General features: G+C 38.7%; 1 protein-coding gene across 2 annotated transcripts in view; it reads left to right on the top strand.

Annotated features, from left to right (window-relative positions):
* Window positions 1–15,299, top strand: part of NOTCH2 (notch receptor 2) — a 200,663-nt gene that overhangs the window by 119,055 nt on the left and 66,309 nt on the right. For both annotated transcript variants that reach the window (XM_053916245.1, XM_024570615.4), the window contains exon 5: window positions 4,925–5,047. In XM_053916245.1, the coding sequence (XP_053772220.1) occupies window positions 4,925–5,047 (123 nt within the window). The remainder of the gene's footprint in view (window positions 1–4,924; window positions 5,048–15,299) is intronic.

The following is a 15,299-nucleotide window of genomic DNA, read 5'->3' as shown; positions in this document are numbered from 1 at the left end:
TCTGCTCTGTTGTTGCTGAGCTTAAAAACTGTTAGAAAGAATTCCTCCTTGCATTCTCACACACAGGGCATGTAATGTTCTCCTGGGCATTAGAGTAGTCATATCTTGGCAGGTATCTCCAGAGCAGATGCAGAAATCTGCTCATACAGCTTTTCAGGGTGCGTTATTTTAGCTCCTTTGACTTGGGCCCCAAGTCCCATTTTACTCAATATTCTTGGAGTTGTTTCCTGTTTTCCCATGCTTGGTAGTTTTGCCCATGCTGTCTCCTCAGCTTTCCGTCACCTTCTTCCCCCACCCTCGCCACCTTTTTGTACAGAACTCGTTCTTTATGATGCATCAAAGGCACCTACTTCACTGAGATGCCTTTTATATTCTCCACCCCCTTGGGGATTAGAGACCCTTTGGGGTCTTTTGGCAACCTGTACACCTCCAGCAGATTGTTCATTTGTTCATCTTTCCCAGTAGACACTCTAGTTTTAACTCTCCCCATCCCTCCCACTACCCAAACTTAGTGCCTGGCTCAAAATTGAGACTCAGTGAATATTTGATGAATGAATTGAATGTGATAGAGAAGAGAATTCCTATATTATATATTTTTTAAAAATGTACTGGATTTATTTCTTTTGAATCCCTTTATTCATTTCTGTGACTTCTTTGGTAATAAAGTCAGAAAGGAAGGTGAAGAGATTAGGGAGATCCCAGGGAGGCAGCCTGGGTGGGTGTTGTGGCAGGGGGTATACATGGGCCGACCTTGGGGGTCAGTGAGCTCCTCAGGGCTCACTCAGAGGATGGAAGATATGTGCCAGGAAAATCAGTTGGACCCAGATAGGAGCAGTTCCTTTTGTGAGAGGCTTCTTTCCAGGGGTTGGGGCAGAGAAGGTGGTCTTACAGATTTTTACCTTTTTGCCTTTGTCCCCACCATTTCAGGTATCCCTGTTTTTTTCCTCAGTCTTTCATCGCTCTACATAAGCACTTCCTGAGGACTTTCAGCCTTGCCTGGGAGATTCCTGGTTGTGCTTTCTCATCTTCTCCGTTTGCTCTACTCTTTGTGCCTCTCCACCTAGCCTTTCCACCCTCACACCTCCCAGGGCCTGAAAACAGAAAGATGCGATGCTCTCTTGAGAAATGCTGTTCTCTGTGTGGGATGACAAGTGCAAAAGACTCTTTTCTGCTCCCCACCCTCACTGTCATTATTTATCAGTTACATGGCCCATAGTTTTATAACAGCACAATCTTAAAATGTTCCTTCTAAGTTTAATTTCTCTCCGTGTGGCCTTTTAAGGATGTGAATTGGCGTTAGGCAGCAGATTCCTTTTAGTACGGTCATGGGAGCCTCTCTGTAAGTCTGCTACACCCATCCCACACACAGGTCTGGAGACTTGTCTGTTTCCCTTTCCGCTAAAACCTTAAAATATGTTTTAAAGAAGTGATTGCACTGTAACTTATTCATACAAGCCTTACCCACCCCCTTGCATACACTTCCTTACAAGAATTTGCTGGCTATTTCCAAAAAGAGTTCTGTATCTCTATTTTTAAGGCATAAATCCTGTCTTAACTTCGGAGAACCGATTTAGCTTGAGTTTTTCTCAGACAGGGAACTTTTGACCTAAGGTCAGTTTTTCAGGCTATTGAAAGAGAACTCTGAAGTCCCAGAGGACACACTCATTGAAACTGGGTAAAGTTTCCAGTTCAGTATAGACTCCTACCTACTAGTCATGTAAACTTGGATTGTGACTCTCAGCCTCTTCATCTGTCTACATAAAAGGATTAGAGTTGATAATCTCTAAGGGGTGCTTTGATCTTATTGATTAATAGTGTTAGCTAACTGTATGTAGGAGAGGAATTGCTGAGTGATAGGGTAACTATTTAACCTTTTCAGGAACTACCAGACTATATTCCAAAGTGGCTGCACAATTTTACATTCCATCCAACAGTGTACAAGGTTTTCCAGTTTCTCTACATTCTCTTGCCTACACTTGTTATTATCTGTCTTTTTGATTATCGCCATCCTAGTGGGCGTGAAGTAACATCAAATTGTGGTATTTATTTGCATTTCCCTCATGGCTGATGTCAAGCACCTTTTCATGTGCTTATCAGTCATTTTTATATTACCTTTGAAGAAATGTCTATTCAGATCTCTTACCCATTTGTAAGTGGGTTGTCTTTTTATTATCGTATTATATATATTTTTATTATTGTTTTAAGAGTTCTTTATATATCCTAGAAACAAATCTCTTGTCAGATATATGACTTGCAAATATTTTCTCCCATTTTGTGGTCTTCCACATTCTTGATGGTGTCCTTTGAAGCCCAAATGTTTTTAATTTTGATGAAGTCCAGACTATACTGTTTTTTTTTTCCCTTTTGTTGTGCTTTTGGTTATATTTAAGAAAGCTTTGCCTGGCTCAAGTCACAGAGATTTAATCCCGAGTTTTCTTCCAAGAGTTTTATAATTTTGACTCTTACATTTTGAGTTAATTTTTGTGCATGGTGTGAGGAAAGGGTCCAACTTTATTCTTTTGTATGTTGATGTTTAATTGTTCCAGCACCATTTATTGAATTAAGTGTTTTTTATATCTAACTCATTTAATCTTTACAACAACCTTTTGAGGTATGTCCTATTAATTCCCCTAGAGAGGAAATAAGTATCATGTCCATGTTCACTCAGGTATTGCCTGGAGAGGCTGAGAGTTGGACCTAGGCCATGCTTTACCCATGAACTAACCCTTTCATCTCTCTTCTTCTTACCTATCTACCTATTGGCCAGGAAGAACTACTTCAAAAACAGTCAGTCAGTCATAAAAAGAGAACATTTTATTTCTTATATGTTGTGGTTATGAAGAAATGCTTCTGCTTTCTTAATTTGTCTGTGGTTGGTGAATTCAGTTAGTTGTAGCATTGACTCATATAGATTCAGGGTTGCAGTTTCCAATTTGGTTACAAGGGCTTTATCATCTCCCTGACACCCTAGTCAGTAATACATAGTATTAGTCACCAGAAAGGTCAAATTAGGGGGAGGATGATCAGTACCAGTTCTATAATATCACCAGACCACCCAGGTTCTAACAATGGTGGGCCAGGGGCCGTATTTCCTTCCCACACTCTAAAACTGAATCTTTGACTTTTCTAAAGATTGTTTCCATTAAGAGCACTAGACTAGAGACACCAACCTCAGTTCTTGTTCAAGAACTGCTGCTTGGTAGATCTGTAGATTTGCCCTCACTTTATCATAATATTTTTTGACTTAGCCCATTCATAGGATTAAACAGATATATGAGTAATATGACAAATTTTTTTTTAAATCTGAGTCTATAAAATTTTTCATAGTCTTTCTCAAGCTTACTTAGTGATTCATCTGCCTGAATGGCTTGAGTACCAAATACAAGGAGGAACAGAATTCTCTTCAGTCAAGCTTTCACTTATTCCCATCTTCTATGAAGTGATTTCCTTTGGTCTCTGGGAAGTTACTTTGGCGATTTGATTTACACTCATTTACATGACTGCCACTGTATTCAGAGAAACCAGCCATGTTCCAGTGTATCGGAGCAGATGTAGAATACCACAGTGGCTTGTGGTAAGGGATGAATAAAGCAAGGTGCGATTGATGTCTTTCCCCGCCCGCAGGCTGTCAATACCCTGAAAGCAGGGACTCTGTCTCTTTTACTCACTGTTATATCCCCAGTGCCTTGTTTAAGACTCATTAAGTGTTTTGAGTGTGACAGAGGAACCTTATGGGACATTTTGAAGAGGCCCAAGTACATAGGCATACTATATTTCAAATAGGACAATGTTTAGTGAACATTCTCTTGTTTTGAAACTGGTAGTCTTCTATTTTAATACCTAAGGAATTAGGTAGCAAGGAGAGAGAAAGGGAAAAAAAGCCCAGTGTATAAATTACTGTGGGCAGTTAAGGTGAAGTTTGATGTGCTACTTTCATTTTTCATAAAAGGGGAAAGTCAAGAGGAAGGAAGCAAAGCTATAAATGTAGTGAGGAAGGTGAAGAATTTGAAGGGTTGGGAAGTTTAATTAGTAATAATACTACCCCATTTTCAGATAGTTTTTTATATTTGTATTGCATTTACTTGTGATGTGGCACTTATAACAACCTAGAAAGGCAGGCCAGGCAGGTGGAGTCAACCTCATCTTACAGATGAGGAAGTTGATTCAGAGCGCAGGTGGCAAACACAAGGCCCTCGGGCCAAATCTGGCCCTCCACCTTGTATTATCCAGCGGCACTTTGTTTCCACCTGGTAGCAGTGCTGAGCTCTTACTTAGTTATTAAGGAGTAGTTACATTTACACAGTACTAAAATTACATTTGGCCCTTTGAAGGCAATTGCGAAGCTGATGTGGTCCCTGGTGAAAATGAGTTTGACACCTCTGATTCATTGTTAGGAATTTACCATGTGTTAAGCAGCTTTATAGATAGTGAGGTTGGAACTTGATTTATATCTTCAGACTTTAACTTCAATATTTTTCTTATGCCCTTCACCCCCACCTCGTTTTCCCAAACAATAATCCCAAGGGGAAAAAATACATTTAAATCTAATTACATAATCTTTCATCTGTTCTTCTCATTAATCTAGCATGGAGCTGAGGTAAATCTAATACCTTTGTTAAGAACCAGTGAATAGCTGTTCCGAGTAGAAATTTGTCTTCACTGGGGTTTTATTTCATGAAACTTGTGAGGTACTGTGAAAGCATGCCATTGGCATAATGAGTCACTTTAACCCGTCTAGCTATACTTGAGGCAAGAGAAGGCAGAAGACTGGGGGATTTTTAATACAGTGAGTCCTGGGTTGACCAGCTGCTAACTGCTGAACTGAAATAATGAAGTAGGTTTCTGATGATCATATCCTGCGGGAGAAGAGAAGATCATTTCTTCTGTATAGAATTCATCATTTTTGCTTTTCTTCTCTTACCAGGTTTTGAAGGCAGCACCTGTGAGCGGAATATTGATGACTGCCCTAACCACAGGTGTCAGAATGGAGGGGTTTGTGTGGACGGGGTCAATACCTACAACTGTCGCTGCCCCCCTCAGTGGACAGGTATGTACGGTGTGGCTAAAACCAGGATGGGGCATAGATTGGTAACCAGAGGCAGGCCATAATTGAAGTAGGCACCTTTCACAAGGGTCTGTGTGCTAGATCATTGTGCTAACCCTCTAGGTTCTCCTGTGTTCATGCAAAGAAACATGTGCACAGGTATTTATTGGGCAGCTATTCTGAACTCAGCCCCGTGCGCGCTAGGTGCTGTGGCAGGTGTGAGAAAAGAGCATTATTGACAGACTCTGAGGTTGTCTGGGGAGCGCTGCACATTGCCTGGAATGTAATAGATGCATAATAAATGTTTGAAAGGAAAAGAACATGCTTAAATGCAAAAATACAAATGTTTTTACCACACACACATACAAATGGTAGCTGTGTGAGGTCATGGGTATGTTAACTAATCTTATTATGGTAATTATTTTTCAACATATATGTATATTAAATAGTTACATTGTGAACCTTAAACTTACACAATGTTATATGTCAATCATATCTCAATAAAGCTGAAAAAAGAAGAAACTACAGCTTGTCAAGTTTTGGTGTAGTATCAAAGAATAATCATAATTACAAGAAAAGACTGTTAGAATACTCCTCTTCCAACTTAAAAAAAAAGTAAAAGTAGGTTATAGAGACTTTAAGAGTTCAGAGCTGTTGCTTTTTCACAGACAGAACTCTCTCATCGTATTCTTGTGTCCTATAATTATGCCAAGGGCTGAGCAGGTACTCTTGATGACTTATTTTTATGACACTCATTTACATTTTTATTTTTCTCTTGTTTGTATCCTTTTGTGCATAGGACAAAAACAGATATTTTTGCTTCCGAAAGTACAAGAGTAGTCTCGCTTAATTTTACATCCTCTTGGAAGTTTCTGATACTGTCTTAGGCAGATTTTCTACTTCTGTTTGAAAGTTAAGTTGATTTTATGCAGACGTTTGGATCCAATTTCTGTTTATTTATCTAACTGAAAGTGGAGACAGTTAAGAACTAATTAAGTGATTAAGAACTGAGCCTTTTTGAGAGAAATTGATTAATTTAATGTGGAAACCCAATAACTTGTGGTATAAGGAAGAAACTTCAGTACCAGTGATGGATGGTGCCTAGCAAAGAAGTCTTGATGCTGGATTGCTGCCAACACTACCTGGTATTTAGTGCTACAAATTGCTTTTCCTTCTCTGTAGCAGCTAATTATTTAGAGTACTTTTTAGAGCTGTAGATTATGAATAAAAAAGATTAAGAGGGTTTAAAACTTCAATAACATGATTTCCTGAAAGGGCACATATTTCTGCTTTTAATCCCTAAACTGTCCTTTTTTAATAGTTTCCCACTGAGTTTCCCTAGAATTGGACTTCCCCTAGAATTTCTTCTTGATGTCTTCTTGATCCTGGGACTTCACTCCCAACCCTCTGCTTTCTGCCATGCTCTCTGTACCTTTTGCCATTTCTGTGGTAGAATTTTCATAGGCCATTTTTTTTCAACTTAAAATTACTGTGAAGTTAATTATATGACAATAACTAGAAAGATTTGAATTTTTCTTTAATGTCCCTCACAGTGGTATTGGGTGGGATGGGATATTTGTTAGGAACTTGAGCCCATTCTCATCTCTTTCTTGCCCTGTGGCAGAGTGGCTCTGTGTGGTACTAAGGCTTCCGATGCCAGTCAAGATTAAGTGATATTGTGATTTCATTGCCGGTTTTTCTTTGATACCACACTCAGTTTCCTGCTTTGATATTAATTAGGAAGGCCCAATCTTGGGGGAAACTTTCCCAGTGAAATGATATTTTACCAAAATTTCTTACCACAGGATGTTTAATAAATACCTTTTTTCTGTGAAGGTCCTTACAAGATGTTTCCCCCCCATATGTTCTTGTATTTCTAGAAATGGCAAAAATGATGGGTAAGTTTAGTGTGGCAATATTTATTTATTTTGATCTGCTGCCATTTAAAGTGACCCTCGCCTTTGATTTCTCACCACAGTTTTCTTTCCTCTACTTCACTCCTGCCAATTCTTTGATTTTTAGTGACAACCTTGTTTTTTGCTATCCTCATCACCAGTAGGATAAAGTCTAAGACTCTTCCACTTCATGTGAATGAAGGAGTCCTTTCCAGCCTCAGCCCTGTCTGCTTCTCCAAGCTTTTCATACATGCAACAGTACTTCCTGTTCCAGCAATAAAAACTGTTTCCAGTTCTCCTATATCTACCACAACTGGTGTCTCCATTTATACCATTCCTTTTCTCTAGATTTTCCTTCTCTACTCCTCTCCCTCTTGTCCTCACCATTTTTGCCTGCCTGGCTCAGATTAAGCGGTTGCCCCCTTCAGGAAGCCTTCCATGACCTTTTTGCATCTTTCCAGGCTGAGTTAAGTGTTCTTTTCTGGGCTTCATCATTGTCCCATACAGTCCTCTTGTGATAACACTCACCACATTAATATTGGCATTACTATGTGCTTGAGGTGTGGGAAGTACCAAGTTGGAGGGTAGGTCTTTGTTCTCAGTACCATGTAGCTGAGCAGTTTACCATCCCAGCCCCCACCTCATTACGAAAAGAATAGAAAGATAATTTTGGGGTGTAGGGTTCCTAGTTCTATTGGTATTAGAACTATAAATTCAGGTTAGTATTTTCTACCTTATACAAATTAAAGAAATGACTGGGGCTGGGAGGTAACTAATGTTCATTAGCACCCAAATACGATGCTAATTACAATGTTTATTTTATGTAATCTTTGCAAGAACTGTATTAGGGATAGAGTTTATTAAATACCCTTTTTACAGATGATGATGAATATCAGAAGGGCTAAACAGTTTACTCAAGGTGCATAGTGGTTGGGCTAGGGTTTGAACCTAGCCTTATTGTACTCCAAGTTTATATTCAATCTGTGGTCTTTTTCCTATACAAATTTACTCTGTGGATTGTCTTTTTAAAAACTTTGTCTTTTTGAGAACTTTGATTCTTTTTAAGTGATTGAAAGTTCAATTTATAGTTATATTATTTTAGGGTATAGTGATCTACTCTTTGTCCTTTTTAAAAATTTACCTGGTTACTTTAGATTAGAAGTTAATATTAAGGGAATGCTTTATATTCAGTGCGGTGTTTTTTTCATTATACCAAAAAGCTTTATTACATCTTTGCTCAAAATTCCCTCTACAATTTCTGTCTGTAAAGTTGAAGCATGAACTGTTTGCTCCGGCTTTGACAAAATAGAAAAAGTCGGGTTGGGGTAGGATACTAGGAGAGGGAATGAAGTTGCCAGCTATGTGAAAAAGAATGGATGGGATTCTATAGCTGAAAAAACTAAGTATCAATTAGAAATAAATGAAGATTTGGGAATCTGCCATGTTTTTAATGGGAAGAGCCTTACTGTGTTCTATGTACACATGCATAGAAGGCTTGGTCTCTTGTAGCAAATTTTAGACTCCAGGTTGACCAGAATTTTTCCAAGTCTATTTATGGTTTGATTTGAGGTAAATGAGTCAGCTTCCTTTTTTTTTTTTTTGAAGGCTTTATTTGCCATCCATGGAACTCATATCTCTTAGTTACTTTATTGGGGTATTGGGGTGTTGGGTGAATACATGGTGCAGTAAAAAGCTTTTTAAGTTTTTCATTTACTTAGCAAACAATTATCTTGTAAAACATTCTAGATATGCTATTTGGTATGGTAGCCACTAGCCACATCTTGATATTAGTCAGCACCTGAAATGTGACTGGTCTGAATTGAGACGCACCACAATTGTAAAATACCTGATTTTGAAAACGTGGTATTAAAAAAAATGTCTCATTAATAATGTTTTAAAATATTGATTAGATGCTAAAATGATGTTTTAGATACACTGAGTTAAACAAAATAAAACACTCAAGTTAATTTTACTAGCTTCTTTTTTCCTTTTTAAAGTGCTACCAGAATATTTAAAATTACATCTGTATCTCTTAGATATTTCTGTTGGACAGCACTGCTTTAGATGCAGAGATGTTCTGTAGGTATTACCATTGCTGCTACTGTGTAGGTGTCTCCCCTCTGACCCTGGGTGGTAGAAGGTGTACATGTAGCTCTCTGTAGAAGGGCCTGGAGTTGGCCCCACTAGAGGAAAGCATGGTGGCCATGTTCTGGTGTGGTTTGCACATCAGTGGTGGACAGAACTGTTTTCTAGCCCAACACAGAACCATTTTACCTGACAGGACTATCTAGGTTAGTAATTAGTTTGTGCCTTCAAAAGCTTCCACTGTTCTAGACAAGCTAAAGCCCAGGTAGAAGAAAGAAATGGTATTAGGTTTGGACAATGATTTACTTTTCTTACTGGAATCTTGTTATAGAGATGATTCCTTTACAGAATGGAAGTACTCCTAAGGATCTGATGAAGCCCGAGCACAAAAGTTTTTATGATTACTGTGCTTGGCCCCAAGCCATCTGTCGTCTTGTGAAAGAAGTTCTGCTTTGGCAGATATCCACTTAAGAAAAAAATTTATGAAAGGCCCTCAAATTAACTAAGGCAGTATAGATTAATGTTTTGTCTACGTAGATTGTTATTTGAATTTTCTTTTTAAAGGTTCATTTCCTTCAGAATTAAAGTTGCCTCTAAACTCAACTCACAAATTGCTCTCTGGCAGCTTTTGGTTTTGGGTTCACTCCTAGGGCAGATGTGATTTATTTTCCCGTGCCTGTTATTAACTCAGAATTGTAATTTCAGCTTGGGCTTGGAATAGTGCTTTGGGACACTAAGCAGAAGTGAACAATGGAAGTTAGGTGGATATAAGTCAAATAAAACTGACCACATTTTCTCTCAGCTCTCTCTCCTTTGTAACACGATGAGCCTGAAGAGTGGGCTAAAGTTCCCTTTGCTGTTGCTCCAATTTCAGTAAAATTTTTGGGCATGAATCAGCAAGGCATATATTGCCAGAGGTGCTCCATGAGCTCCTTGTTTCTGGAAATGGAGTCTTTTTGTGGTGGTATTTTGATTTTGAACTAAATGCCCCTATTCCAATCTAGCCTCTAGTTGGCGACGAACTATTTTCTAGGATGAGGCTTTTCTCACAACTACTTCTCTGCTCTTGTTGGTTGAGAGTAGATACTATTTAATTATAACTGGGACTGTAGAAGTTTCCTTATTTGCATTTTTCATGGGGAATGGGAAAATGCATCTCCCATTTCAGTTTCTCTGCTGTCAACTGGATTGTGAAGTCTTGATAATAAGCCCGTTTTCTGGAATTCTGCTTCCAGCCCCAATTTCAGTTTGCTATCAGTTGGGCAGACTGCCAGAGTGCTAACCTGAAGCACCCTCACCTCAGAGGTCTCAGAGCTGATTAGTGGTTGTACTGGTGGGAACACAGGTGAATGGTTAGGATAGCTCCCCATTAAGTACAGGAGGTGAGACTGAGGGATCTCTTCTGCCCTCATCCATGCATGACTCAGTGTCTGGCTTTGGCTACATTCCAGGCAAGATCCAGTTTCACATCATGGATTTCAAAGCCCCCACAGAATGATTGTAAGGTAGCTTCAATAACAGATATTTATTGAATAACTGTTATATTCAATATACTATGCTGGATGCCATAAAAGACATGAAGAAATCTGACCCTTCTATCTTTAAAGGAGGGTCAGATTTACTAGAAAGAAGTAAGTCTACATAACCACAACAGGAGGTAGAAAGTATGAATGGGTGTGAGCTTGAAAGAAGGATAGAGAGGAATTGGGGACCATTTAAGTACTCAATTGGATAAGGGAGGAGATTGAGAAGAGTTAACTTCTGTTTTGAATCTGAGTAATGGGAGAATGTGGGGACTGTTGACACAAATGGGCTAGAGCTGATGGTAAGTTTTTTAAGTGAAAAACGTTTAGCAGTAAGACCCAGGAAGTCAGAACAGAGGTAGGTGCTAGAGACTCAGAGCTTGAGTTTTGGTTTTGGTTGCCTTGGGAATGTATCAGGTGTGTAAGGGAAAGTGTGTGGCGTGAGAAGAACAGAGGGTAGAACCGGAGTTGTGAGAAATTTCTACACTAAAGAAAATGAATGATGAAAGGGATCCAAAGGAGGAGGATGAGAAAAGGGGATGTGTGAGAGTTGGGAAGCAGCTCGCCATTAGAGCATCACCGAGTCAGGGGTGTGTTTTAAGATTGTGCCCTTAACTCAACTCTACATGCTTCTGGTGGTAGCTCCTGTAATATTTTACTGCTCTTACTGGTTTGTATGCTTGCTTTGCCTAGTGGACTCTTAGCCTCTGGAGGATTGGGAAACTGGTCTTACTTATTTTGGCATTCCCAGGTCCAGTTTTAACAAATGATGGTTATTGAATGAATGACAGCCAGTAGAGTCAAATAAGAATAATTGCACAGTTAATCAGATTGTTTCAAGTCCTTGGAAATCTTCTAAAATATAGTTTCAATATAAAGTAAAGAAAGAGACCAGATTGCAAGGGTTAAAAAGAAAAGTGTGATGAGGAAGGAGAAGAGTGGGCATAGTCACTTATTCAACATTTTGTACTGCTGGAAAAGGGAGAGAGGGAGGTGCAGGGCTGGAGCCATAGGACAGGAACTTCATTCATGTGACCCACCACAGATCCTTGGCTAGACTAAGGATTAAGACATCTAGAAAGGGGACTGGTTAATGAATTGGGTTATTTAGGAGGAACTTACTTTTACAAGTTTTAGTTGGGGATAAATTAGGTGAAATGGTTGCTGGGAATGGGAAGGGATGAAGATGGGAAGCGTGGAGTGTACCAAGTTTGAGATCTCAAAATTGGAACAACGAATGTTGCATAATGAGATCCAGAATGTGAGTATCTTTGTGGTATGCAGCACATGTGGAGGTCAGTTGAGTTGAGAAAAGTAAGAACTGTTGGCTTAGATGAACTTACTGGTTCCCAAACCAGATACTGATTTCAGAGGAGAAAGGGAGAAAGAGTGAGAGGAATATAAGCCATGTACTCATGTCATTTGAGGAAGTGGAAATTGGCCCATGTGTACAACAGATAGTGGTGAGATGATTTAAATTATGGCATTTAGTGTTCTTTTTATTTTTAAAGTTATACCTCTTTAGAAAAATTTGGATTTGAATCCATCTCAATTTTTTAATGTCAAAATGAAACTGTATACTAATTGCCTTTTCTGTAAGATGAGGAATATTGTCTCTTTGCTCTCCAGATTTTGCTTATATGGTCTGGCATTTAAAAATTCACATTACAGTATTTTGAGTTTTAAAATCTTATACATATTCTTTAAAAATTATTCTTGATATTTATACTGTTTTATAATCCAATATATAATGTTTTAGGCTTAGTCCTATGTATAATTCGCTTTGTGTTAACTACTAGTACTTCTATATCACCACCTTTTCATTACTGAGTTATTTATTTTGATTTATATTTTTCCATCAGATGAGCACATCTTTGAGTATTTTTTTTTACAGAGAAGTTACATGTTGGTATGTCTTCAGAACTCTTGGATTTTTGGAAAATACCTTTTGATTTAGTTGCCATCATATACAAATGGCCTCTTGCCTAGATACTGGATTCTTGGGTCATAAATGAATCTTACCAAGTTCCAAGATGTGAGTATTATAGGGAGATTCCAGACAAGTCAGTCTCTGTCTCTGTCTCTCTGTGTCTCCTCTCTTTCAAATCAAATCTTTAACCAATAATTAATCATAGGTATTTTATCCTAGCACTTTTTGAGCCCTTTGGATCTGCAGACATAGTTCTATTCTCACCTCAGAAAATATTGTCTTTTTCATTTGTTTTTGTGGTTTCAGGAACACCTAATACCTTTACATTAGGTTGTGATTCTTCCCTGTGGCTGGAATCTTCTCTCTTGCTACTTTTTCTCTTGCTGGTTTTTTCTTTGCATTTTATGAGAACTTAAGTTTTTCCTTCATAACACTTATTTATTTTTCTTTATTGTTCTGTCCTTTGTAGCTTCTAATGTGATCTTATTTGAACTGCATTTTATATTATTTATAACATTTACTCATTGTACCTAGGTCCTCTCTATTTCTGCCTTTCTCCCAGCCTGCTTCCTTTCATCAGAGTCTGGTGTCCTATATTATTTTCCATTTCTTTTTAGAACCTATATGTATCTAAATTTCTTTAGAATATAGAACCAGTTTTTTCTAAAATGTGTTCAGTTTCTGTAAATGAATATTTTTCATAAGTATGTTCTTCATCTAATCTTAAGTAGTACATTCCCCATCTTTCATATTTCAGGATGTTCTCATAGGTCCCACGTTGTTTTTTCCATTTTGCCCATCTGCTCATAAAAATTGCCCAGAAAAAGAGGATGTCAATTCTCTTTGGAACCCCCACTGCAGTTAGTTTTTTCTCCCAGTGGAGTGAGGGGTTGTTTATGTAAACTGGTATAACAGTCCAGCAGCGCAAGGAGGGGGAAAGAACCGGAGCGTGGGCCTCCAGGCAGGAGGACTAAAGCTTGGAGCCACTTTCTTCTCTGTGTCAGGGGTCAGCTTTCTGAATGTCCAGCATTGGTGCAGCATCCATTGCTCACCATACAGCTTCTGAGCCTGCATGCTCTTTGGTGTTACTGCATCTGGAATTTGCCTCAGATGCGCTGCGGACTTTCTTGTTGCTATAGCGGCCACAGGAGCCCTGGAACTCCCCAGTGTTTTAAATTGCTGTTGACTTGGAAGGGTGAGAGAGAGTTCAGTCCATTCTCCCCAGAGCAGCAGAGTGGGCATTCTGAAACACAAATTGGATTGTGTGTTTCTTTGCTTAAAACACTTCCTTGAGTCCTCCTTGCCTTTGGATAGAGTTCTAAGGCTGTGTGTGTAACTCCCTCTGTAGCTATATCTCCCCGATGCATGCCTTGTAATTGAACCCCATGGATTTTTTTTTATGGCCTCAAATGAGTCATGTTATCTATTCAAACCTATGCACATATACTTCCTTCTGCCTGAAATACTCTCCACTCCATTCCCTTCCTACACACATTTCACACATATACAGGCTCTTACACAAGCTGGGTAACATATAAAGTCTCTCTGTCTTTCTTGCTCTCACTGTCTTTCTCTCACTCTCAGTAATTTAAAGTTTATTCAGCTATAATGCAGCCATTCTGACTTTAAAGTAGCATTAGGTGGCCTACTTCTGAGTCTGTCCCCAAGATATTCTGTTGTACTTATCTCTGTCTGTTTTATAGGTTTGTGCAGTCTCTGGCACTAGGGAGTCATTTAGGTTTGCATTACATAGCAGTAAACAAATGGATAAAAGAACTTTAGAAGTAGTTAAAGCAAGAGCCCACTATGACCTTAGAATATGGAGCCAAATGCTGCCATTACTGTTCATATTTGGATGATAAATTCTTGTTGTTAATGTAAACTTAGGTGGTTTGAAGGGGAATCTAGGAAAATGAACTGTCAAAAAAATACACTGCCTTGATATGGGATGTCATTAGGTTCTGTAATTGTAGCTTGCCAATGAACATATTATCTCAACTGGACTGGACAATATAGTTCTTCTCTATTCTCCTACTCTGCTCCCAAGGCAACGTGCATCTATTAGAGCAGTTATTAACCTATGTTATTGTTTGTTTGGTTGTAAAACCTGTATTTGTCTATAAGTTCTGCAGGGTAAAAGCCACAACTATTTTATTCAGTATTATAATCCCAGTGTGTAGAGGTCAAGCTGGCACATAGTATCTTCATATGTTTTGAATAAATGAGTAAATGGGGCCATTACATTTTCCATTTGTTCTGACCCACCTTCATCCCTCCAAATTTAGGGCTGTTATTGGGTTCTTTCTGGGTCACTCTCTTTACCTCCCTGAAATACTTCAGTGTCTTTCTTCAGTGGGGACCAGGCCTCTACATCTGTACTACATCTGTAAAGCTGGAGTAATTGTACAAGAGGATTAAATATGCAATTAAGTATTAACGCAGTGTCTTGTACCTAGAAATAGATTAATGAATAAATGTTTACTGTTTGAAGTTAGTAGCAGCATTAGGGAATAAAGAAAACATGGATTCTTTATAGTAGCTCCTATAGACCACTCTCCCCACTATCCCCTACTATAAAGGACACAAGGACAAAATCAAGGGGAAGGGTAGAGGTGGGGGAGGGAGGTGGGACTGGCTGGGGTGGGGTGGAGGGATGGGGAGAAAATGTAGACAATTGTAACTGAATATAAATAAACAAACAAACAAACAAACAAATAAATAAATAAAAAGCTTCCCCCCCCCCCCAAAAAAAAAAACATGGATTCTTTACCTACTTACCTTCATGCAGATGGAAGCAATTAGAAGAGGAGGATATCAGCCAT

Source organism: Desmodus rotundus, chromosome 12 (genome assembly GCF_022682495.2).
Source record: "Desmodus rotundus isolate HL8 chromosome 12, HLdesRot8A.1, whole genome shotgun sequence".
NCBI classification, from domain to species: Eukaryota; Metazoa; Chordata; class Mammalia; order Chiroptera; family Phyllostomidae; genus Desmodus; species Desmodus rotundus.
Note: the sequence above shows the minus strand (reverse complement) of the source record. Positions and strands in the feature narration are given on the sequence as shown.